Source organism: Idiotropiscis lumnitzeri, chromosome 9, assembly GCF_059441095.1.
Source record: "Idiotropiscis lumnitzeri isolate Australia: NSW breed Sydney's pygmy pipehorse chromosome 9, RoL_Ilum_1.0, whole genome shotgun sequence".
NCBI lineage: Eukaryota > Metazoa > Chordata > Actinopteri > Syngnathiformes > Syngnathidae > Idiotropiscis > Idiotropiscis lumnitzeri.
Window position 1 is genome coordinate 1,295,612 of NC_142399.1, and position 24,134 is coordinate 1,319,745.

Sequence of the window (24,134 nt, forward strand, 5' to 3'; positions counted from 1 at the left end):
TTGTAAATTTCCGCCACCGTGTGGTGGTGTAGTGTGCAGCTGCGTATGTGGCATAGCTGGGGATTGAAGTCCTGGGCGTCGACAAAACTGCGCAATTCACAGAGTGGAAACTACATTACCCACAATGCCTACTGAAAGGTTAAAATTAACGTCCGTGCGCACAGTAAGAGTCGGCAGTGTTTCGTTGCAACTTTGACGTCCTCTGCGACCACTTTGCGGCAGCAAAATTGTAACGACAATGAGAATGGATGACGAAAGAGTTTAAATTGCATTCGCACACGCTGACATGACTGCGATATAGTTGAAACTGGGGTGAAATATCTGGTTGTTGTTTTTTTTTTGTTTATTTTTGCGAACCCACTCCTCTAGTGTGGAGTGGACAAAAATTGACACCTCGTCAAACCGCTAGCTCCTCACTAAGTTAAACGCAGACATAGCGCTTCCTTTCCTCACCGCCTCCGACACTTCTGCAATTCGCCCGACATCGGCCCAGTTATGAGTTTAGACGAAAGTGACAAGGAAAAGGTAAGGCAACACAAGCATTGCGTGTGCATTCTGCTCAGCGTTATTGCGAAATCATTCGGGGCGCTAAAATAAGTTTGACGATCAACTAGGAGTGTTTCTTTCTTGTCTTTTCGGCTCCAATTAATATTAGCCCCTGGCTATCAGCTAATTATTGACCTGTTTACAAAACAGGCTAAACGTAACAGACTCAAGTGCATATTGTAAAGATAAAAATGAAGGCGTCGTTGTGGTTTTGTGACGCACATCATCTAGGTCCTTAAACACACAAAAGACTATCAAGGGATAGTTGACAGCCATCGCCCGACCTTAAATGACACAACTTCCGTGGCTGTACGAAGCAAAGTCTTCGTTCACTCTGCTTAAACTTGGTTGAAAGTTCTACTATCTGCTATCTAGTTGCTTTTATAGAATCATATTGACACATGCAGTCGTCATTTTGGAAGGTGTGTTCGATCGTACTTTTGAAATCAAGCAGGACTCTTGCATCTTGATGCAGAACTAGGAACTGAACTTAGAACTTAAAGTTGACGCAGTTAAAAGTATTAAGCTTTGTAATTGTGTATTATTTCACCCACGCTCATCACTTCATACATTTGCCAACTCATCTGGCATATTGCCTTTAAATGGGAAGCTACAACTCATTTATTTTGATGTCAATACTCTGTTAATTGGTTAATTGGTGCTTTTGTTTTTTTTGAGAGGTGACCTTGTGTGAAAATGACCCCTAATTAATATGTATCATTGTAGCGGTGTTTATACCTTTTCTTACAAGGCAGAGAAAAAAATATCTTTACTGACAGTCTGTGAAGTCACTAAAAGACAAAGTGTTTCACGTTGCAGTCTGTTCTTTCTTCTTAGATGCGCTCCGTGTCTGTTGACCTAAATAATGATGCATCTCTGCTTATTGACATTCCCGATGCACTCTGTGAAAGAGACAAAGTCAAGTTCACGGTCCACACAAAGGTAATACTGCATTGGAGGAAACACTTTTGTGATTGTGAAAAAAAAATCCTTGAAAGACTGAGCAATGACCTCATTATTTTCCTAGACTACACTTACTGCTTTCCAGAAGCCAGAAATCTCTGTTCCCCGGCAGCATGAAGATTTCATTTGGTTACACGACACTCTGGTGGAGACAGATGACTATGCTGGCCTAATAGTTAGTAATATATCTCATTGTCTTTTATATAAATTTTGCTGGAAATTTCCTCCTCTAAAATACTAAAATCTTCCCGCTCTTGTTTAACATTCTCAGATTCCCCCCGCACCCCCAAAGCCTGATTTTGAAAGCCCAAGAGAGAAGATGCACAAACTGGGAGAAGGTGAAGCCACTATGACCAAGGACGAGTACACTAAAATGAAGCAAGAGTTGGAAGCGTAAGTGTCAAATGAATGAAATCAGCATTAAACTACCAGTGCTTTGTAACGTGTTGTTTAATTTTCAGGGAGTACCTGGCCGTGTTCAAGAAAACAGTCCAAGTACATGAAGTTTTTCTGCAGAGAATCTCTTCTCATCCCATTCTAAGCAAAGACAGAAACTTTCAGATTTTCCTCGAGTATGACCAGGATGTGAGTTCTGCATAATGCTGACTTCCTTTCCTCAGTTTGTCAGTTGGAAAGAAGGGAAGTAGTTAGTTTTTTTTTTTAAATCTGGACACTTGTGACTCATGGCTTCCATCCTGCTGTGATCAGCACATACAGTATCTTTGAACTAATTTTCTGTCAGTGGTGGTTTACCGAACGACACTTTATACATCAATTAGTGGAGTATCTTTTCCATATGTTGTGTTGTCTTTCATTTTGTACGTTGATCATCTCTAAAAATTCAACGCATTTACAATTTGTATTTTCAAATTTTAGCTCAGCGTCAGACGAAAGAATGCCAAGGAGATGTTTGGAGGATTCTTCAAGAACATGGTGAAGTCAGCTGATGAGGTCCTTATCTCCGGAATAAAGGTGATACATTTTGGTGATCATCCTGACTCTTTGCAGGCAAAATCTCCAAACCACCTTTTGTCTCATTTCTTATTTCCCCCACAGGAAGTTGATGACTTCTTTGAGCAGGAGAAGACGTTCCTTCTGGACTATTACAGCAAGATTAAAGATTCCACTGCCAAAGCAGAGAAGATTACCCGCACGCACAAAAGTATTGAATATGAACTTGAGTCGGTCGGGTCTGCATCGCTTGCATGACTCAGGCTATCATGTCGTTGGGGACACACAGATAAGCGCCAGTTCTCCTATCTGTACCCGCAAAACTATTCCGATCCAACGACAGCAATAGCGATTCACCGTCCTGACGTTTGCGTTTCAGTTGAGATCCACGAAAATGTGTGAAGATACTTTCAAGTAAACACGGATGACTGGCGGCAAACTGCGAGTGTGACTCGGCCGACACGTCGCCTCCTCATCTCCGCGTGGCTCACCTGTGACTGTTATCTCAAAATTAGGACAAGCAAGTGAAACGCATACGGACCTGAACGGAGAAATTGCAAAAGGATAATTATGAATCAAGTTTTCATTTGGTCGCGCTGCCGTTAGTTGAGTAACTTGCAACTCAAAATGTAATAAGTATCAAATATCAGTCATTGTATTGGCGAGTACTCAAATCTCATCTACTTCATCTGGAAAAATGCTATCTGTGCATCCCCACTTGTTGTTTTTTTTTTTGTATTCATTGCTTTTGCTTCTTTGTGTTGTTTCAGATATCGCCGATGATTACATTCACATCTCGGCCACGCTATCTGGACTTTCTGCTGAAGATAGCACAGCAAATAGGAAGTGAGTTCTACATTTAATCGTCATATTTTCCCGACTAGAAGTGCCTTCAGAGTATAGGACGCTTCACAGTTTGTAAACAATGTGACGTGATTTATGGGGGCGGCTTTGCAAGAGACAAAAGCAACTAAGGCACGTATTTGAAAATGCCGGTTAGCATATTTCAACAGCATTGCTTACATCAGAATGGACGTGAAAAACGATAATTTGAATGAGTGTAAGTAAGCTCGCTCTCCATGACTGAGAAATTTTACGTTAACAAGTTGACCCTGACTGACGGGACGATATTTTGATTGATTGCCGCAAAATATTTCTACCTCCTCCCTCACAGCTCCTCTGTGGCTATGAATTGCTAAGAAGATGAGCCCCTACACGCTGGACCGTATTTACTTGCGTAAACACTCTCTTCTTCTGCGCTTATGGGTCACATTCGGGACACATTTGGTTCACACCGCAGACAGACAGAGCTCGCAATGACTAAGTAATGAGTACATTCGCACAAAAAAATCGGATTTCACCTAGGAATCTGACATAAACATGAAGATAGCAGCAGTCGAAACGTAGCCTAAGTTTCAGAAGCTTCCAAATTATGAAATAACAAACGACTTGCAGTCCGAAAAGGACAGTAAATGATGATCATGTTGGTGGCTGTATTCTGCTGTGGGACGAAATCCATGTACATTTCATTTTTATATTGTTTATTTTTATTTCTTTTAAGGCACATGGAGAAGCTCTCGGATCTCTTTGAGAAGCTCAGGGTGAGTATCCGTCAACGGTAACAGATGTCTTTGGGGATGTTAGTTCATCAGTATGATTTTCAGAATGGTGTTGCTAATTCTTTTGTTTTTTTTTTGTTCCCCCTCAGAAAGTGGAGGGAAGAGTAGCATCTGATCAGGAGCTCAAGCTCACCGAGTTGCTAAGATATTACATGCGAGATATCCAGGCGGCAAAGGTGAGTCCGTCCCATCAGCTGAGGCGGGTCGAGTAGCCGACGATTGCAGTCAAGTACTGTTACTTTTGGATGATGTGACTTCAGTCTAGTAAATTTGACTTCACTAAGGTAAAAAATACATTGCTCCACATAACTACTTGAGTAAGTATTCAATGAAAGAAAATATCAAAGTATTTTGTAACTGCTGAGTAACATGATTTTGTATACATTTTTTTTAATCAGAGCTGCCAGCATCTAGATGTTACCCAACATTATCTCGTTAACGAAAGAAATAACTTATTTAGCTTTAATACAGCGCTATAGTTTAGTTTATTGATTGACTACGGCTTGTTCGGACTCATGATCGTCGTTTACCCAAGAACACAACTTGGTCATAAAATGTTGAAAAGTTGATCAAGTCCTGAGTTAGAGATTCAAAATGTCATTTTCTTACATTCATTCTTCTCTTTCACATCTCTTAGGACCTTCTCTACCGACGAGCTCGCGCGTTAGTCGACTATGAGAACTCAAACAAGGCTTTGGATAAGGCTCGACTGAAAAGTAAGGACATTCCTCAGGCTGAGGAATACCAGCAGCAGTGTCTACAGAAATTCGACAAGCTTTCAGAGTCTGGGAAGAAAGGTTTGTGCGTCCATATGGAATCAAGCAATTAAACGATTGCATTTGTATGTACACTGAAAATATAATTAATGAGACGGATGTGTACACCTTGAAACGTCTGAGCTAGATAAGATAACCAAAATAGTCAGCATGACGCACAGTTAACAACAACATTAATATTTGACAATTTATGAAATGAGCACTTCTCATATGGCAGAAGTGTGCATTATTATCTTTGAAAGTTTTATTTTTTTTTATTTAGTTGGTGAAGTGTAAATGTATAGCTATTTTTCTGTGTGTTATATCTCAATGGGCACATTTTGTTTCTCCCAGAGCTCACCAGTTTCAAGGGCAGGCGAGTTGTGGCATTTCGAAAGAATCTCATCGAGATGGCCGAACTGGAGATTAAACATGCCAAGGTGAGTAATGTGAGATGGCGATCGTTCATCTTCCTTTGGAACCTTTGTCGCTTTGTTTATCGGCTTTAAATGTTCCTAAACAGTTATGTCTCTTTGGAGGGAATTTCCGCTGTTTAAGACTTGAACTTTTACTCGGCTTACTTTTGGACTTCAATTCAGAGGTTCTACCCAAAACACCCCATAATGACATTGAAAGACTACTTTAAGATATAAATTCAAGGAAAATGTCCTAGCTTCAGCCCCACAAAGGAGTATTATAAAATGACCGAAGACCTAATGGCCTGTGGAAGTGCCTGTTGATGTTAAGAAATGTAAAATAACACCTCATGAAGGAAATAGAAGTAGTGTTGTCAACTATGGATGATTTATTATTATATTCCATCTTCCGCAGAACAACGTCACACTATTGCAGGGGTGCATTGAGCTGCTCAAGAACAACTGACGGTGTTAAAAGCATTGTTGACTTCCTGCTGTCAAGTCACAGCCAATGAAATCCTGACGTTCCTTACGTCTCACATCGGCAACAATTCAAGCTGCATTATTGCTTCCACTCACCTAACTGGTGCTTCTTCACCAACAGCTTTGTTAGCACAGCATTCTTATTTACTCAGTCCACAAGCATACTTCCCGAGCTACGGGGAAGTCCAACCCATAATTATCGACTCCGTCGTTAAGGTCTATCTTTTGTTTTGTCTTTCTGTAACGTCTCATTTTCATAACTACGCACACAATAGAAGGCCCAGATTTTGTTTTTTTTGTACTTTTCGGCACTACATTTCTTCTTTACCTCGTGAGTTGACTTTGACATCCATTGCAGGCTCTACGCTTGAGATTCTGCTTTACAACACTTCAAACAATTTTCTCTTCCCGTCGTTACTCTCATTCTTGTCTTTTTTCCATTAGCGTCTGGTATAGAGCGTCACACCTGATTCACACGATGCTCCAGCGACAAATGCCAAACAGCATCATTTTTAGTTTGAAATTACATTTGCATACAATTTGAAAGTATCAGCGTTCAATTATCTGTGCAAAAGCAAATTATGTGTTAGAGCAAACTTGAATTGTTGACTCTCTGTTTACGTTATTTTGTTTGCACAAGGCGCTCATACTACCTCGAGTCCAGGTATTTTTCCATCACCTGCTCCATACCGCCTGATGACTGTCCTTCATTTCTTCCCTTTCCAATCTAATTGATGTTTAACCTCCTTCTGCCCTGAATCTCCTGTTGCCTAAATGGTTCTCGTGTATTGCGGTCGGCTCCCAGGCATCTACGCAATTAAGAAAAAATGATGCACACATACGATGAGAGAAATTTCACCGAGCACAGTGGTGTGTTTAAAATAGTTTTCTAAAAGAATGTATTTCTGATTACAACAGTGTAATTTCCTTGTTACTTTTCTTACTCAACATTAGCATTTTATAAATTTGTAACAATACTGAATAAAACCTACTTTCCCAAAATGGGTCCGATGTCAAATTCTGTAAACGGATCACATGTCATTGAAATGAAACGTATTTAGCAAAGTACAGTCGTCAAGTGTAAATAATCCATCACTTTACACTTGGTTATGCACCTGCCTTAAGATGAACCCTGAAGAGGGAAAATTAGCCTTTTAAATAAGTAGAATTTACATCCATAGAGTCCAGCTGTACTGCAGTCATCGTGACCTGCAGGTAACTTGAATTTGTGATTGGCTGAAATGCGATGTTGCACCAATGCAACTCATCAGTGCAAATCGATAAGTTTGGCAACTGCAATTAGACTAAACAAATAACCTGGGGAGTCCGGTCCAAAGACCAGAACTCCTCGTGTTTTCTCCTGTGTCCGGATAATCATATGATCACATGCTATATTTGCAAGTAAAAAGAGGACATATTATGGTAAATTAACTTTTTTTAACTGCCTGTAAAAAAGACAAAAAAGAAATCGCTACTCGACCATCAAGTGTGAAATCACATGATAAAGTAAATCTTGAATGTACTGCCTATTTCTGAAACTGTGAGCAAGCAGTTTTTCTGACTTTTGCCTAATTGTGACATCACAAGATCTCTAATTTACATAATCTGCCTATGTTTTACAGCTAGACTGGACAAACATTCTCACCTGATGGCCGAACACGGAAATGTGATTATGTCAGAGATAAAAAAAAAAAAGAAAAGATTAGCACATCTGCATAGTAAGTCAATAGACAATCGATTTTTATGGAAGCTTGCAAGCGCTGAGCAGTTGGCACTCAAGGTACAAGAAAGGCGCACTCACATGCTGACACACCTCATAATAGTGGGAGGCTCATTGGCTAACCGTCCAAGAGTCACCCGGACATGACATTGCAATAGCTTGGTGGGGGCGGGGGGGGTGGGGGGTGATGTGTACCTCTCTTTGAAATTCCAGACCTGTCCCAAGTTTTAACAACCTTTTAAAATATTTTTACCAACCCACATGCTCGTAAACGTTTGCGATAGATTATGTACACGTTTATAGCAAAACAGTTGTGAAATGAATTGCAATTGGTTTTGTCTAAAAACTTTGTTGGTAGAGGTTGAAACATCGTAGTACAATATTCCTAAAAACACCTGCTTCTTATCCCATGGCCTTCGAGATAAACGCTTACCATAGCTTCAAATGCAGTCAGGTCGTATAGAACTAGATACGAATGGCTGACACGACAGGAACGGCCTTATCATCCAAACAAAACTGCTCTTCCTGGTGGACTTCAGTTGAAATTTGATATTTCACAAAGCCCCGATGCAATAATGGTCTCTGAAGTACAAGGTATGCCATGACTGAAATAATACGTTGTCTAAAATCAATACTTGACCTTTCCCAAGGTCAGTGTGCCCTGCCCAGCCTGCCATTTGCTCTTAAACACGACAAAACCACTCACTTTTTGAATGATTGTTAACAAGGCAAACATTTACTCTCATTGCGTAATATTTGTATTTCTACATTATGACTTTAAATTTATTAGCCGATTGATTAAAGGGCAACCTACATGAGGAACTCTTGAGCAACATGAGCAGTGCGAGCTTAAAGCAAAATTCAAAACTCACGTATTTGAAGGATTTCCAAAGAATTGCAGTTTTGAATTACAAGTGATTTACACCGAACAAAATATGTCAACAGCATTTTTCATGAGTTGAGCTAAAAAATGGAAGACTTTTTCAACATCCAGAAAAGGGCCATTCCTCATATTTAAAAATCTGTCTTTAAATTTTCTTTGCTGAGGTAATGTCACATGAAATAAATAAAATGCACCTGCGTGTCCATAGCATAACACCTGCCAATAACATAGCATAGCCCCACTGCCTCCATGGGCCACTCAATCCACCATGTTGATGTCAGCAATTTGTTCTCTGGTCATGGAAACTGTTGCAGCTACTGTCATATAACTGAGTATTGATATTTATGCACTGTCGTAAAGCAGGGATCTCCTACAGGTACCGTCGAAGCTAACGGATCAGATCACCAAAGGGTTCACTGATATGTGCTGATGTGCCATTAATTAATTCAGACATTCTGTCTCTTAATGACAGAGTAGCACAAATACCACATTACATGGTGTTACCAGTTATTAAAACAAATCTCAGCTCTAACGGTTCAAAAGGTAAAATCAGTTAGGCCCATTTAAAAAAAAAAGTCTGCACACAAATATTTAGGCTACCCAAACATATAACTTGTTCAAATACAAAAAAAGAGAAAAAACACTCGAGCGTGAGCCATTTCATAAGGCAAGTGTACTGAAAACTCCAACTCCCAGAGTTCTTATTTCCTGTGTGAATGCATCGCAGCCAATCAGAGTTTCCCTGGATTAACGCTAGCTATCTGGGGCACCGGGCCAGCACGTCTAGCCAGCTAGAAGTGCCACGACTTCACAGTAATCCAGCGATTGCCCGGCGGAGTTAGGAGGGGAAGATATCTGGGAAAAAGCATCCAGGCTGAACTGCTGCAAATACCGAGGAACCTCACATCGCAATTGTTAGGTTTTCAATTGAAAGATCTCGCCAATCCCACAATTTTTCTTTGAGCCAAGCAGACAATCTCATCTATAGCGAGGTAAGTGTGGGAATAGGAATTTTCACATTCATAAAGCCAAAGAGATAACTAGCTTGGCAAGCTACCTCCTGCTAAAACCAAATCTACCTACTTGAACACATAAACTTCCATGAAGTTGTTTCGCGTAATTTGTTTCTCGTCGGCACATGTTATAAAAACGTTTTGGCTGCAGTTGTCTTGACACGTCATTCTAAAAAGTTCACGACGCTAGCCAAGTTCATTGATTCCCACTGTTAGCTAAGATGCTACCGTGAAAATGAGCGATTAAATGCATCGAACACACGGACAATTTCACAATCACACACCACATTTGCTTATGCGGCTGTTTGACAGCTAGTGGTTGTTATTTTTATGCGTCCTAGTTTTGTAATATTAGTTGAGGCAGTACAGTAGTTTAATCGCCTACAGCAGATGGATGTGCGGAAGTTTGGTCCGCGTTGTGAATGCATAGAATTATGTTAAAAATGCAATAAAGGTATAATTCTGTATCAATCTATTTGTGTGTGTGTCGGGGGGGGGGGGGGGGGGGGTGGGCGTGTGAGTTCGTGTACGTATGCGCGCGCCCGTGTGAAAGTGTCGGCTGCTGTGCAATGTACACGTATTGACTTCACTCGACGTAGACTTTTAACTGCGTGTTTTAAAGTTAGTATCGTTATTTTCCATTGCGCATATTTTTCACTTAATACAGTAAATCAACTATCGAAGTACTAATTTGTGTGAGGGGGTTGGGGTCATCTAATCTTTCTGTTGTATAATCGTTAAATCCAAGAGTGAATGTTCTTAATCTGTGTAATGCATTTCTTTGGGATTATTACATTGGCGTCTTTCTTCAAAAGAGTGCAAATCTGCAAGAAAAGGGCACTCTGAAAGGTACAGTCATCAGAAGAGTGTGAGCACAGATGTCCTGATGTGTGACGTGACATTCTGAGAGCTTGTATAAACTCTTCCCTCTCTGCCACTTTTTCCTTGGTCCGAAAAGAGCCTCTGGACTCTGTGAGCACACAATATAGTCTTGATTTGATGAATACCATACAAATATAAAACGGATGCATGTTTTTTTTTAAATAAATAAAAATAAATCACATGTATGGAATGAATTCAAGCTATAAATCAAAGCAGTTTAATGCACTCCTCAAATTGCACTAACTATTCTCTTATTTATCTAATTTATATATTTATCTGAATTATTGTTGTATTGCACTGGAGAGGGGAGCTCTCTAATCTCGTTGCACACTTGAGTACAATGACAATAAAGGGATTTCTGATTTCAAATTGTGGGGCGGCCCCTCGTCTGCGTGTGTCTCAGTGGGCGTGTTACCACATGGATTACCACATATAATTATTTTTTTGCCATACTCTAATAAAGTGTAAATGCATATCCATCACAGTAGGTGGCAGTGGCGTTCATTTATTTATTTTTAATTTCCGGCAGATTGATGCACTTCATTTTTTTTTTAAAGACAGACTTAAAAACCATGTTACTAAAGTTAATGTTTATGAGTTCATATTTCTTTTTGGTTTTCTTTAATTTAGTAAGAATACATTGTTATACATGTGTGTACTTCAAACAATTTTATAGACAAGTATTACTATTTTTGTCAAGCTGGAGAGTTGAGGGGTGCAAAATATTTTCTTCTTGAGGCTGGCTGTAATAGAGAAGAATTGAGAGACTGAGTTAATGTCACACACTTGGGGCTATTACTGTATCAAATACATCACGTTTAGCACATTCCATATCTAGTGTATCATAGCTGATAAAGATTAAGAAAATGCCTAAATCCAATTTAATTTGACCACATATTTGGGGGGTTGGGTGATTGCTGGTTTTTGTAGCCTCGAGGCTCGAGTTTTTGAAAGTGCAGAACAGAGACATCTTGAGGCAGTTAGAGGTATGAAGGCTTATGTGGAACACATTCTCAATCAGTAGGTTGGCCGGCAAACTTTAAAAAACCCCAATCATTTTATTTTTTTCACAGGAAAATTGTTGATTTTTTGATTCCTTGTATTAAACCACAATTTACATAGAATTTGGGGGAATTCAAGGGAAAGTGTTATAAATAAATAAATAACTAAATGCATAAAAGTACAGCAAAAGCAAAAGTGAAGCACAATTTTCGCTTGAGAAACAGTGGAAATAATCTACTCCACCGCCACTGTTGCAAAAACATTATTAACTGTAAATCTTATTTTAAGTAACATTTCAACATGCTTGATCCCCATGCACATGTAATAATAATAATCTGTAAAATGGATCCACCTGTTTTCTATAACGCTTGTATTCAATAGGGTTGCGGGTGAGCTGGAGCATATCCCATTTTGGCTTTGTTGCGGTAGACGTTGTACACCCTGAACTGGTGTACAGAAAATTGCAAGGGAGGGACAACACCCACAGACGCTCACGAGTCTTCATTGTACCAAACATGCATGTTTGTGAACTGTGGGAGGAGGACAAGTAGTACCATGAAAAAAGCAACTGTTGGAGTCAGCTTTGGTTAGGGCTGAAGTTAGCAGTCCTGCCTAAGGCCAAAAGTTCACTGTCTCTAGAACGTCTGCCTTCATTTTCTACACTTACTCATCCACATGTCCATTGAAGTTCAACTGCTGGCTCATGTTGGTCACTTTGAAACTATTGCAGCCACTTGACAAGGGGATCTTCAGTAAACAACAGTTTTTCCCAAAATTGACAACGTAGCCTCAATTCCTACGTAAATTCTCAGCCGTAAATGTAAAGCACTAAAATGGGAAAAAAAAAACATTAAGTACAGTGGTAACTGAGTGCACTTTGTGCCTCTTAAAGACAAATGTGTATGCATACCCTCAAAATGTCTTAAGTCTGTCCCAAACCAGGAGCCCCCCGTATTCATTTTTTGTTCCACAAATCCATTTAAAACAAATCTGTCTCTCTCTTTTTAGGTGAACTAAAATTGAACAATGGATATCTATGACCCCCAAACCCTTGGTATCATGGTTTTTGGTGGATTCATGGTGATCTCTGCAGTTGGGATTGCTCTTGTCTCTACCTTCTCTATGAAGGAGACCTCTTATGAAGAGGCACTGGCAAAGCAGCGGAATGAGTTGGGGAAGACACAGTCAGGTCGCACAGAAAAAAAGAAAAAGGACAAAACGGCTGACAAGAAAAACCGTGGAAAGAAGAAGGAAGAAAAGCCCAATGGAGTGATCCCAGAAGCTGAAAAAACAAATGAAGCTGATCTGGTCGCTAAACCTCTTGCCGCACCAATTGTGGCTACTATTCGTGCCTCTCAAGCCATCTCCAATGCAAAGCCGAAAGCAACCTCTGCACCAGCACAGCCACAGCCCAAAGCTGTCAAACATAGTCCAACTCCTGCTGAGTCCTCGCCTGTACCTTTGCCGAAGGACAAAAAGAAGAAGAAGTCGGCCAAGATTGAACCAACCTCTACTCAGCCTCCACTTGCAGTTGCCCCTGCACAAGGCAAACCCTCACCAGTTTCTGCTTCAATCCCAGCCACAAAATCAGCCAAGGCCAAAAAAGCGGCTGCCTCTGCCCCAACCAAAGTAGTCTCCCCAACTTCTGCTCCTGCCACGGCTTCCTCTGCTTCATCAAGCAAATCTACTTCTAAGTCTGCTCCTGTGTCGGCTAAATCAGGTCCATCCTCTACTAAATCTGCTCCTGCCTCTGATAACTCTGCCCCTCTCTCAGCTAAGTCCGTCCCTGCCACAGGCAAGTCCGCCCAAACCTCACCCAAGTCTGCCACCGCCTCACCTAAGTCCGCCCCGGCCAAGGGCAAGGACAAGTCTGCCCCACCCCAAGACAAGTCGGCCAAAGACAATTCCGCCCCGGCCAAGGACAAGTCCACCAAGGACAAGTCCGCAAAGGATAAGGACAAGTCTGCCCCGCCGCAGGACAAGTCAGCCAAGGACAAGTTTCCCCCGGCCACGGACAAATCCACCAAGGACAAGTCCGCCAAGAACAAGTCCGCCCCACTCCCGGACAAGTCGGCCAAGGACAAGTCCACCCCGGTCACGGACAAATCCACCAAGGACAAGTCCGCCAAGGACAAGTCTGCCCCACCCCCGGACAAGTCGGCCAAGGACAAGTCCACCCCGGCCACGGACAAATCCACCAAGGACAAGTCCGCCAAGGACAAGTCTGCTCCACCCCCGGACAAGTCGGCCAAGGACAAGTCCACCCCGGCCACGGACAAATCCGCCAAGGACAAGTCCGCCAAGGACAAGTCCGCCCCACCCCCGGACAAGTCAGCCAAGGACAAGTCAGCCAAGGTCAAGTCCGCCAAGGACAAAGACAAGTCTGTCCCTCCCCAGGACAAAGCGGCCAAGGACAAGTCCGCACCGTCCAAGGACAAGTCCGCCACGGACAAATCCACCAAGGACAAGTCCGCCAAGGACAAGTCTGCTCCACCCCAGGACAAGTCGGCCAAGGACAAGTCTGCCCCGGCCAAGGACAAGTCTGCCCCGGCCAAGGACAAGTCTGCCCCGGCCCAGGACAAGTCAGCCAAGGACAAGTCCGGCAAGGACAAGGACAAGTCCGTCTCACCCCAGGACAAGTCGGCCAAGGACAAGTCCGCCCCGGCCAAGGACAAGGCCGCCACCCCCACCTCCACCAAACCCACGACAGACTCTATCAAGTCCGCCCCCGCCTCAAGCAAGTCTGCCTCAGCCGTATCCAAGTCTGCCGCTGCTCCAACCAAGTCTTCAGCAGTGCCCACCAAGTCTGCCCCTCTTCTTGAAGCTGTCACTAAAGCTGTTCCCATCATGGCCGTGCCTCCAGTGGGTTCGAGTGCACCAAAAGCCCAGGAGCCCAAGAAGAAGGCCTCCAAGAAAAAATCTGAGAGTGGTAAGTTGAGGATGACAAGCAGTTCTTTTTCCCATCCCGTTGAAAGCATCACTTTCAGTTAGTTTTCATTTTTTTTAATGTGATGATCTAAAATGTTTATTCAGTTTTATTTTATTCTTTTTTTGTTAACTCATGACCCTTAGCTACACACTTCATTTCACCTTGAACCAAAGTAGTAGCGACTTGAGACAATCTGAAGATTCCCTCAAACTGCCAACTTTGGCTGTGAACGTGTTCTCGGGTCTGCCACTGTTTTACTTTGGTGTTTGAACTGGGCATTTTTGTTTTCTCCTCTTCAGTGGAAGCCGTAAATTCTGCTGACACTCCACTGTATCTACCCTACAAGACTTTGGTGTCCACGGTTCGCAGCATGGTGTTCAGTGAGAGAGAAGCTCACAGGCTCATTGAGATGTTGTCGGAGAAAGCTGGCATCATCCAGGACACCTGGCACATGGTATGGAACGAGACATTGTGTACTCTGTGCTCGCTTGGCTTGCACTGAGGAATCCAAGTGTTAGTGTGCTTCTTGTGCATTTGCAGGCCACTCAGAAAGGAGACCCGGTGGCCACGCTCAAGAAACAATTGGAGGAGAAGGAGAAACAGCTCGGGGCACAACAAGAGGACTCCTCTGCAGCAAAGAACCGGCTGAGAGAAATCACCAAGGTTAGCGTGTCTCTTTCTCACTTCAAAATGCCGGTATATATCATATGGAATATTAAATCCAGCTGTCACAAATGCAAATCATATCAACACATTTGGTATTGATGTTTTTTTCAACTAAAAGAGATTTTTCTGTTTTTTAACAGTGCATAGCACTTTTTGGGACTAATACATGAGAACTTGCTGAAGTCTTTATTTTTTCCTCTAGGTGGCACTAGAGGAACGGTAATGCTGACTAAATAAATCACACCATAGTTGGCCGCAGCATACAATTGAATACAATCTGTATTTAAATTTAGCAATAGACGTCTGTCACGTGTACTTTAGAATGACTTTATTATCCTTAATAAATTTTTTTATGCACATTTTGCTTTATTGTTAAAAATCTGAGCTGTTGCATTGCAAAATGCCTTTCATTAAATTCATAACAATTTGTTTACAAAGTGTTTGATATTATCAAGCCCAAAAGACAGTCGTTGCCACATAATCCCAATGGAGATGATCCTAAAATTGAAAGAAGGCCGTATGACCCTGTGCTCATTTAGACACCAGACAGTGCTTGCAACTCTTTCTGTGCTAATTAGGAGCTGGCTGCTGAGAAGTCCAAGGTGGCCAGTGTTGAGACTAGGCTGAGCTCCCAGCTGAGCAAGAGGGAGCAGGAAATGATTGCTTTGCAAGCTCGCATGCAGGCCAGCTACCAGGACCATGTAGCACAAACCCAGAAGCTCAATGCCAAGGTAATTCCTTCGGTGTCGAATCGGGATTGCTCCATTTTAGCCCGCAATTCACATTACTATCTTCTGTTGAGTAGTTTTGCAAATAATCCATTCCCACACAACACCTGACGCATTACAAACAAAAATGTGACACTCTCTGTTAGATTGTCAGTCTGCAAGACCAAATAGAAAAGGGTCCCAATGCCCAGCTGGCCCGTCTCCAGCAGGAGAACTCGATTCTCCGTGATGCTCTCAACCAAGCGACCAGTCAGGCTGAGAGCAAGTAAGTGTTCCTTAAATCAGGTTCACATGGATTGCTTTGTCGACACATCTTGGTGACATGTTTTTAATAATTCATCTTGTCTGAAAATTCTCTTTTCTGACTTTATTTTGTCCCCAGACAAAATGCGGAGCTAGCCAAACTGCGTCAGGAATGCACAAAGCTAACCAAGGAACTTGGCGAAAAGACTGAAATTCTGCACACTGATGAACATGTGAGGAAAGGGTTGGAGGCGAAGGTCTCTGCCACGGAGAAGCAGCTCTCATTGCTGCAGGTTAGATCATTAACTATTGAATTTGTTGTTCAACATCTGGATCGGTACACTTGGTTGACTTTCAACAGGCCTAGACTTTGCTTATTATTATGGGAAGTTAATTACTCTGACATCACAGACTGAGTTGGTACGCAAGCTCACAAAAATGCAACAATTTGTGCGTGTCTAAGCGTCCCTCTTCTCCAGCCAGTTGCGCCTCAAGAAAAATGTAAAACACAAATAGAATGCAGTGAGCGGTTACTTTGCATCTTGATCCTCTCGTCCTCTAACGCTTTCTGTTTATAGTATGTGGAGCAAGTGAGACGGGCCTTCCTGGAAGTCAGCTGTTTTGTTCCTTTAATCATTAACTCAACCTATTTTAGTTTAAAGTCTTGACAGCCACAATGTGTCGGTGGATCTCTTTTCTAGACCATTTCTATTTAAATGTATTACATTTTGTTTTGATTTGAAATGCAAAGTTTACTTTTTTTTTTCCAAAGTTTATAATGTCTTGAAATGTTAATAAGCCCGATCTACTTATAAACATCTGTAACATTAAAAAAAAAAAAAATCCTGAGCAATTAGAAATTAAAGTATTTGCAGAAGTAACATTTGCTTTCATTTCATCATTCAAATGCTTGTGTGGTTGGAATTTGACATCAGAAAAGATTATGTACTTAGTCTTTGCTCCCTCCTGATATTTGACCTGGGCAAATTGTTTTTGACCTTGTCAGGCCAAACATGCAGAGAGCCAGCAAGGGTTGCAGAGGAAATTGGAAGAGGTCTGTGAGGAGCTGAGAACTACGCAAACTGCAAAAAACAACATGCAGGAATCTTTGAAGAAGGCCCAGCAGGACACCAGCGCACTCTCAGGTCAGGAAAGAATCACACCAACGGAGCACTTCTTATTTTTTTGTTTTTTTTTAAGCAATGTACGCATCTTAGAACATAATTGCCATTTGCGTGACCTGTACTGACATTGCTGATCCTCCTTGTAGAGTTTCAGGTGCGAATGAGAAATCTTGAGGCTCAGAACAAGGAGGGCGCGGCTCAGGTCAACGCGCTCACCGCTCAGCTGGAGGGAACACAGGTTGAGAAGCAACAGCTCATACAACAGTTGGCATCCATCAACACTTTGCTGGAGGCCAGTCAGAGTAAAAACGAACAAGCTCCTGAACAGGTGAATTTTTGGTTTGTCAACGTGGCTTTTCTGATTATTGACCACCTATCCCATTTAACATTTCATTTGTATTTTACTGTGCAGATAAATGCAGAGGAATTGCAACAATTAAAGCTCAGGTACGTGTTTTATGTTTTAAAATATATTTAGTTGGATCAGAACTATTTTGTCAATGCCAGAGTTTTGTTGTTTTTGCCTTTTAAACAACACCACAATGGCGCTGAAATAAAACAGGCTTTGAGGCCAAAGTTTCAATTTTCAGCTTTAAAGGAGACATATATACTTTTTCACAGTTCAAAATAGTTTGCAGGTCACTCGATGAATTTCATGACATTCTTTGGTTCAAAAAAGTTTTGAACGATGAATAATATTTGCATCACACTCTGTTTCAAATGTGTCATTTTCGTGACTAAATGCAACGAAGTGAGTCTGCTCAGTATTGTTGCCAACTTGGCAATTGTCGTCATCTTGAGCAACTTTTCTGAGCCGCTTATTGTGTGACAGTAAAAAAAAAAAAATCATAAAAAAAATAAAATGGGGCGCAAATAACTTGACTTTGTCATTGGAGACTTCTGAAGACGCTGCAAGAGCAGATGTTCACCACACTGCGTCCAGAACGAAAATGATGCAGATGTGCAAGGCCTCTGCTGTCTTATTTAACACAAAAGTCCAGAATGTGTGCATACAGATTTTCAGGACTAGGCCATTCACAAAAGATTCACCTGTTTTGTTTGTTGTCACACTTCCAGGGACTCAAATATTTGTATACAAATAAATCAGTTGTCATAATTTTTAAATTTTTCCATCATACCTGTTTTTCAGTATTTACACTAAATGACATTCTGGCTAATACTTTATCATCCTAAATTTATTTTTAATATTTTGAAACATTGTCCTAATACATCTGAATCGAACTGTACATGCCGTGTGCAGTTTGCAGGCGAGGGATGACCAGTTGAACACACTACAGGAGGAACTGAAGCAATTCCAGATAAAGGAGGCGGCAGCGGTAAGTGTTAGAAATACGTCAACTTTCAATGTTTAATTTCTATAACGTAAGTTCACAACAGCAGTCTGCCTTGGTTGGTTGAGTTGTGATGGGGAGGGGAGATAGAGAGGGAATAAAACGGGCTAAAAAGGGGGCAAGAGGAACACTGGGGAACAGCAGGCGAATTAGTATCACCAACAATAATGTTAACAACAATACTGGTCGGCTCCCAGCACGGCCACCATTTGAAGGGGCACTGGCGCCGCCGCCGTCGCGTCTCCAGAAGCAGGGAGCAACAGCCACAGAATTAAAAAAAAGTGTCATTTACACGACAAAACTATCTGTGACTTGTGACTGGCCCAGCGAATCGCAATCTGTTCATTCTTGCAGGAGAGCGCCATTTCTGAGCTGGAGCAGCGACAAAAGAGGTACGTTACACGGTGACTTGGCACTCTCGTTTACGGTCCGATTTAGTTTTGACACAATCTTTGTCTTGTTAGTGAGGACGTCTCTGTCGAACAAATAAAGCGCAGGTAAATGCAGGCAGCATTGAAAAAGGAAAAAACTGCGGTCTGAGATTGAAGTTTATCTTTTCTGGTTGTGTTTAGTCTGACAGAGAAGGAGGCCGTCGTCACGTCACTACAAGAGCAGCTGAAGCAGTCGAAGCAAAATGAAGTGAGCATGTCTGGAACTTTTCTCATTGAGGACACGTCGCATTCCTCTTGCTTTGCTGACGGTGTTGTCATTTTCAGGCTGAAATGATCCAGCTAAAAGCTTTTCAAAGTGAAGCCAAAGAATCTCTCCAAAAACTCTTCCCACTTGTACCCCTCGAAACAGAACAGGTTTGGAAACTGGCCCTGACGCCTTTTACCGACTGTGTTTATAATTTGGATTGCAATGTTTCCTTAAAAGCCCGCTTATGTCTGCTTTTTTTTCCCGTGAACCTTAGGCAAATTGGTTACATGGTTTTACAACGAAAGCTGAGGATGTTCTGAGACAGCAGAGCCAACATTCCCAATCAAGTCAAGAATCGCCTGTAAGGCAAAAATCTTTTCACATAGAGGTTGGACATGATTGCAAATTTCACAAGTGAATTTGTTTCAGGAGTTGTTTGAAAAGCTGAAGGAGGCGGAGGAGAACCACACGACCCTGCAAGCAGAATGTGAACAGTACAGGACAGTTTTAGCTGAAACGGTAAAGGAATGATCAGCCAAATGTCTGCAAAGTGAAGCAAGTGGGTTTGTCGTTGCAGGCTGACGGGTTTTGTCTCATTTTGCCTCTTCCGCTGCAGGAAGGAATGCTGAAACATCTGCAGAAGAGTGTGGAGGAGGAGGAGTTGGTATGGAAGTCAAAAATGATGAGCACAGAGGAGCAACTCAAAGCGGTAAGCGATATTGACCTGGCTGAAATCTTCTTTTGAAAAAGTTCTCAAAGATGTTGCATCTCTTTTGTCACAAGGCTTTAGAGGAAGTACACAAGCTGGAGTCAGAAAAACTAAGTATAAAGCAGGTTGGTTCGTCACCCCTGACCTTACAAATTTCCGTTTACAGACTAAGAATGTTTGAAGTTTCTTGCGTGAACCAACTTGTGTCTTTCTAGCTGAAAGAACAGATGATGCTTCTGGAAGCGCAGCTGGAGAAGCAGTCAGAAAATCATGGCCTCGCCGAGGAAATGGAACAGGTAGTGTTTCGGGAAACACGCAAAAGAGCTTCTCGAGTGAAACGTCCTCACACATTTGACAACACAAATTGTTTTGTGGCTCCGTGTTCAGCTAAGACTGCAGCTGTCTGGCAGTCAGAACCAACTGGACTTGGCCCACAAGGAGGTCCAGGCGCACAAGGAGGAGCTTGCTAAGGTTTTTTTTTTTTCTTCCTTTCTCAACTCCAACTTTCTCACCTGGAATCATTTGTTCATTGAGGGTGTGTTCACATTTGAAATAATTTAGTTCTCTGATTCTGATAAAAGTGAAAAATGGCTACGTGGTCCATTTTGGTTCATTTGGCATTCACGCTTGCATTCTGAGCCCTTTTCCCGCAGTTTTCTGCCTTCGAAAATGGTATCAGAGTTGTTTCCCGACCTTTAATGAGCCTCTGCATATATTGAACGGGAGAAAAGTCACAAAGAGGACGCAGTTGTCTTCTTAAGTTTACATACCCTGGCATCATTTGTGAGATATTGTCAATTTCACGGAAATATGACTGACCATGTGGGAAAAGGTTTAAAAGTTATCATTTAATTGAGTGTGCCAATTTAAAATCACCCAAGTGGCACTGGACAAAGTTGATCTACCCTTGACTCACTCCACAGTTTTTGTTTTTTTAAAAGAGAGCCACACCTGTCAAGTATGAACACACCCTTCTTGAAACGCTTCCTTAATGCGAACGATCGATTGCGCAAGTGTCTCTCATGTGTAAGAGAAGCGGCGTCGCTGTTGGATGCTACATACTGTGAACTTAATGTGTGACAAGCGACAACTTCCCATTTCAGGTCAGAGAGCAGCTGAGCCAAGTCGCGTTGAGCGGCCAGCGAGAACAGAACGGCCCCACAGCGGCGCAAGCTAGTCAGGTCAGGGTGCAGCCGGCACAGGGCACCCTTGGGGCACTTCTTGTCAGAGCGGACACGACAGTTACTCCCGCCAGCAATACTCTGGGAAAAAAAAATGAAACACTACCATTTTATAGTTTGGAGTCACTTTGGAATGTCCTTCTTTCGGAAAGAAAAGCAGATGTTGAACCGACATTAATTAAGAAGTAGTCTGTTCTAGATGAGTGATTTTCTTTCAAAAATTGGGATCTTTCTAATTGAGTCGCCAACATTTGAAGTAGTCTGTTCAAAAGTTTTGATTCATAATGAAAACACACAATTGTCTACAAAACTTGCCTGAGGATGGGGATATTCAGCTTTTGGAATTTTTCTGTTGCTGGACCTAAAATGCACTACGAACTTTACAGGTGAACTTTTGCTTTACCTGCTGATGATACTCTTAGCTTAGTGGCCGTTTTGCTGTCAAAGTACAACCGGTTTGAAGTCTCGCCAATCATTTTGGTCTCACGATATCAAAATGTGAAAGGCATGATAAGGAGGACTGATTAAATACCAATTCTAATTGAACCAGGAAATTAATTAAACCCATTGGGACATTTTCCGTTCATCTCCTTGTTTCAGAATGTAAAGTTTTAAATAAACGGACTTAAACTGTTAGACATGCTTTTAAAAGTTTAGAGAGGGTGAAATTGAGCTGACCTGTAAAGGTTGTTCTGCATTTTAGTTTCATCCTGATTTTTTTTTTTTCTCAAAAAACAAATATCCCAAACTTTGTGTAGAACTGTAGAATGGTGTGTATTTTCATGGAAAAAAAAAAACGAGTCTTGGTGACCCCAAACTTTTGAATGCTTGTGTGTATTTCAAAACACAAGTATTGTTTCAAGTCTGTCTAGTCCTGCTCTGACACTCCAAGTCTTTCTGCTAACTTTTGTCAGTTGGTTTTAGTTTGCACTCATAACTAACCACTTGCCTCTTTTATGGCATACAAGGTTCCTCTCCACTTGTTTGTACAAATGTCTAAAAAATGAATAACATGGTTTGACTTGAGCCTTTCCCCGAAAGACAACTTACAGGTGGAGCAGCGTTTGTGTGCGAATGTGTGGTGCTAACTTGGCGCAAGAATGTTTGCTGACGCATACACATGCCCATATTGAAAGTTTTTGTGCGTCTCCAGGTTTTGTCGCAGTTGAATCAGACAAGTGACAAGCTGCAAGGCGAGGAGACTGCAAGACAGAAGCTGTCGGAAGAGTTTCAGCAGGTAGAAGCCAGAGTCGAGCTATGCAGCTTTCATAATAATTTTTTATTTGGTGCAATTAAAAAAAAAAGGACTCAATTAGTTGCTCCTATTTTTATTTTTGCGGGCACTTCATTTTGCTAACGTCTGTGTATTTTGGCAACTTGTAGGCCCAGGCGACCATCACCGAACTTCAAGCTCAACTGGATCTTCTGAAGGATTCTGCCGAGTCGCAGCAAGGTGACTCAGAAGATGTTGCTCAGCTCAAGGTGTGGTTATAATCCACTTTCCGACAATTCACCAGGCATTGTTCCTTTGAATTGGTCTGTAGCATCCCAGTTTGCTTTAAAAAGCAAAGTTTTTTTTTTTTTTTTTTTTCTTCTGCCATTTAGCCATTGAAAGGTACATTGATGTCGCACAGCAACTGCTTTGGTTTGGAGTCGTGGACGGTTGCATCACTGGCTTGACCAAATTGAATCATGAAAAGAATAATATTGTGAAATATAGCAACAAGGTGAACAAATGTATTTGTGGACAAGTAGAAAGTCAATGCTATCAATTTTGCCCTGTATCATGTTGGACAATTCAACTCGAGTCGGACACACTGCTGCCATTGGCTGTAACAATTTTTTACCTCATTAAATGTCAACAACGACTTAAGTTGTTCTTGTGTACTTTTTACGTTTTTTCTTTTTTTGGTTGGGAGGGGTCCAGAAAGAAGAGTGACGCTATTGTCTTTGAGGAGTGGTAATGAGCCGAACCGGCCAGCAGGGGGTAGCAGATAAGCATTTTAAGCTTAAAATCACAATTTAAAACCTCTGGTTTTCAACTGTTTATAATGACGAAAGGAGCATTTTACTCAGGTGCTACGCGACGTACCTTTACAACGACTTTAAGTTGGACAAACATTCGCGAACGGGGAACATAATAGAATGTGAATAATTCCGAATGTGTTGCAGGTATAAAATGATCTGGTATGTTGAGCCCTGGTGTGATGTCATTGCAGCAATTAAAAAAAAAAAAAATTTTAGCGCTCTTTGCGGCCATGTGTTAGTAGATGTTCAAACTTGGAAGATGTGTGTGATTTTAGAGGCACATTTGTCCTGAAAATTCCGATTGAATTTAAAATTGTACAACCTTGAGAGCATTTGATTTTTATACTTCAACTATATCAGTAGTTTGCCTCTGCTGTTGCAACAGGAACGTCTGGAGAAGGAGAAGAAGTTGTCCAAAGACCTGGGACAGGCCGCCACCAAGCTCCAGCAACTTCTCAAAGCCACACAGGAGCAGCTGAGTAAAGAGCGAGAGACGGTGGTAACGCTGCAGGGACACCTAGACGTCCAGGTGAGCTCACACTTCTATAGTCCATGCGATGACGCTGTGCTTCGTGTGACTCAAGTTTGCCCCTTTCTCTTGTCAAGGGAGAATATGTGGAATTAAAGGAGGGGACGTCCGTCTGAGGGCAAGCTCACTCTGTGGACATCAAACCAAATATGCCTTATGATTACCATAGTTATGCATTCCAAAACTATTTCTTTATTGTACTGTAGTTTATTTTCTTTCTTTTTTTTTTTTTTTTTGCAATGCTAATAATCAAATATTTGATATAAGCATTTCAAAGTATAGGAGGAAATCATGTTGCAATCTTGACTGAAAATCTACATTCCATCAACAATTCTGGCTGTGTCAGAAGATGTGTACCCTCTGCCTTTTAGTTCAAACATTTGCCCATGGTTCAGTGTTAAAAGGGAAACCGAGTGTACGTTAAACGTACTTCAACCTGTGCAATTACACTTTCAATGTTTTTTTTCTTTTTCTTTTTTCTTTGTGCTTTAATGATGGCAACGCTTCGGTGACAGTATAAGTGCTTTGGCCTGCTTCTCTCCAAAGTGAGCCACCAATTTACGTTGAATTTGTATGAATGAATAAACTACAGTGTAACTATGTAAGTGATGGTCTGTCTTATTGTTAAGACCGATGAAGCAACATAAGTGTTGGGAGAATTTTTCCTTAACTAAGGTGGTAATATTTGTACAAAATGTTGTGAGATTTGTTGGTTCAGCTCATTCTTTCTGATTTCTGTACTTGGCCTCAGTGGGCGGGGCGACCAAGGTTTG

At 41.6% G+C, this 24,134-nt stretch overlaps 2 protein-coding genes across 5 annotated transcripts; both read left to right on the plus strand.

Annotated features, from left to right (window-relative positions):
* Window positions 1–153: 153 nt before the first annotated feature.
* On the plus strand, window positions 154–6,735 carry snx5 (sorting nexin 5). 3 transcript variants are annotated; one of them, XM_088305535.1, is made up of 13 exons: window positions 154–525; window positions 1,384–1,488; window positions 1,574–1,684; window positions 1,781–1,902; window positions 1,971–2,094; window positions 2,386–2,481; window positions 2,566–2,671; window positions 3,231–3,306; window positions 4,022–4,061; window positions 4,169–4,255; window positions 4,717–4,876; window positions 5,189–5,283; window positions 5,666–6,735. In XM_088305535.1, exons 1-13 carry the CDS (start codon window positions 496–498, stop codon window positions 5,714–5,716), a joined length of 1,203 nt encoding a protein of 400 aa, XP_088161661.1. In that variant the 5' UTR covers window positions 154–495; the 3' UTR covers window positions 5,717–6,735. The 3 variants fall into 3 exon arrangements, with proteins under 3 accessions (XP_088161661.1, XP_088161662.1, XP_088161660.1); XM_088305536.1 differs by having other exon boundaries at window positions 5,189–5,274; XM_088305534.1 differs by having other exon boundaries at window positions 5,189–6,735.
* A 2,360-nt stretch (window positions 6,736–9,095) lies between these two features.
* On the plus strand, window positions 9,096–23,966 carry rrbp1a (ribosome binding protein 1a). Of its 2 annotated transcripts, XM_088305403.1 has the most exons (26): window positions 9,097–9,328; window positions 12,242–14,162; window positions 14,462–14,616; window positions 14,703–14,825; window positions 15,407–15,559; window positions 15,703–15,821; window positions 15,939–16,092; window positions 16,806–16,944; window positions 17,070–17,251; window positions 17,336–17,370; window positions 18,185–18,260; window positions 18,630–18,667; window positions 18,740–18,772; window positions 18,848–18,914; window positions 18,992–19,081; window positions 19,189–19,275; window positions 19,344–19,433; window positions 19,531–19,623; window positions 19,698–19,748; window positions 19,839–19,919; window positions 20,011–20,094; window positions 20,727–20,804; window positions 21,958–22,041; window positions 22,188–22,286; window positions 23,218–23,361; window positions 23,439–23,966. In XM_088305403.1, the coding sequence occupies exons 2-26, from the start codon at window positions 12,260–12,262 to the stop codon at window positions 23,475–23,477; spliced, it is 4,197 nt and encodes a 1,398-aa protein (XP_088161529.1). In that variant the 5' UTR covers window positions 9,097–9,328; window positions 12,242–12,259; the 3' UTR covers window positions 23,478–23,966. The 2 variants fall into 2 exon arrangements, with proteins under 2 accessions (XP_088161530.1, XP_088161529.1); XM_088305404.1 differs by lacking the exon at window positions 20,727–20,804 and having other exon boundaries at window positions 9,096–9,328.
* Window positions 23,967–24,134: the final 168 nt, after the last annotated feature.

Bases quoted from the DNA above. Each gene is read 5' to 3' on its own strand.
- rrbp1a (XM_088305403.1), top strand. From the start codon at position 12,260: ATGGATATCTATGACCCCCAAACCCTTGGTATCATGGTTTTTGGTGGA. The intron at 17,252-17,335 runs GTGAATTTTTGG...TTTACTGTGCAG, and splicing joins ACGAACAAGCTCCTGAACAG to ATAAATGCAGAGGAATTGCA. The intron at 19,749-19,838 runs GTTGGTTCGTCA...GTGTCTTTCTAG, and splicing joins AAAAACTAAGTATAAAGCAG to CTGAAAGAACAGATGATGCT.
- snx5 (XM_088305534.1), top strand. From the start codon at position 496: ATGAGTTTAGACGAAAGTGACAAGGAAAAG. The intron at 4,256-4,716 runs GTGAGTCCGTCC...CACATCTCTTAG, and splicing joins GAGATATCCAGGCGGCAAAG to GACCTTCTCTACCGACGAGC. The intron at 4,877-5,188 runs GTTTGTGCGTCC...TGTTTCTCCCAG, and splicing joins TTCAGAGTCTGGGAAGAAAG to AGCTCACCAGTTTCAAGGGC.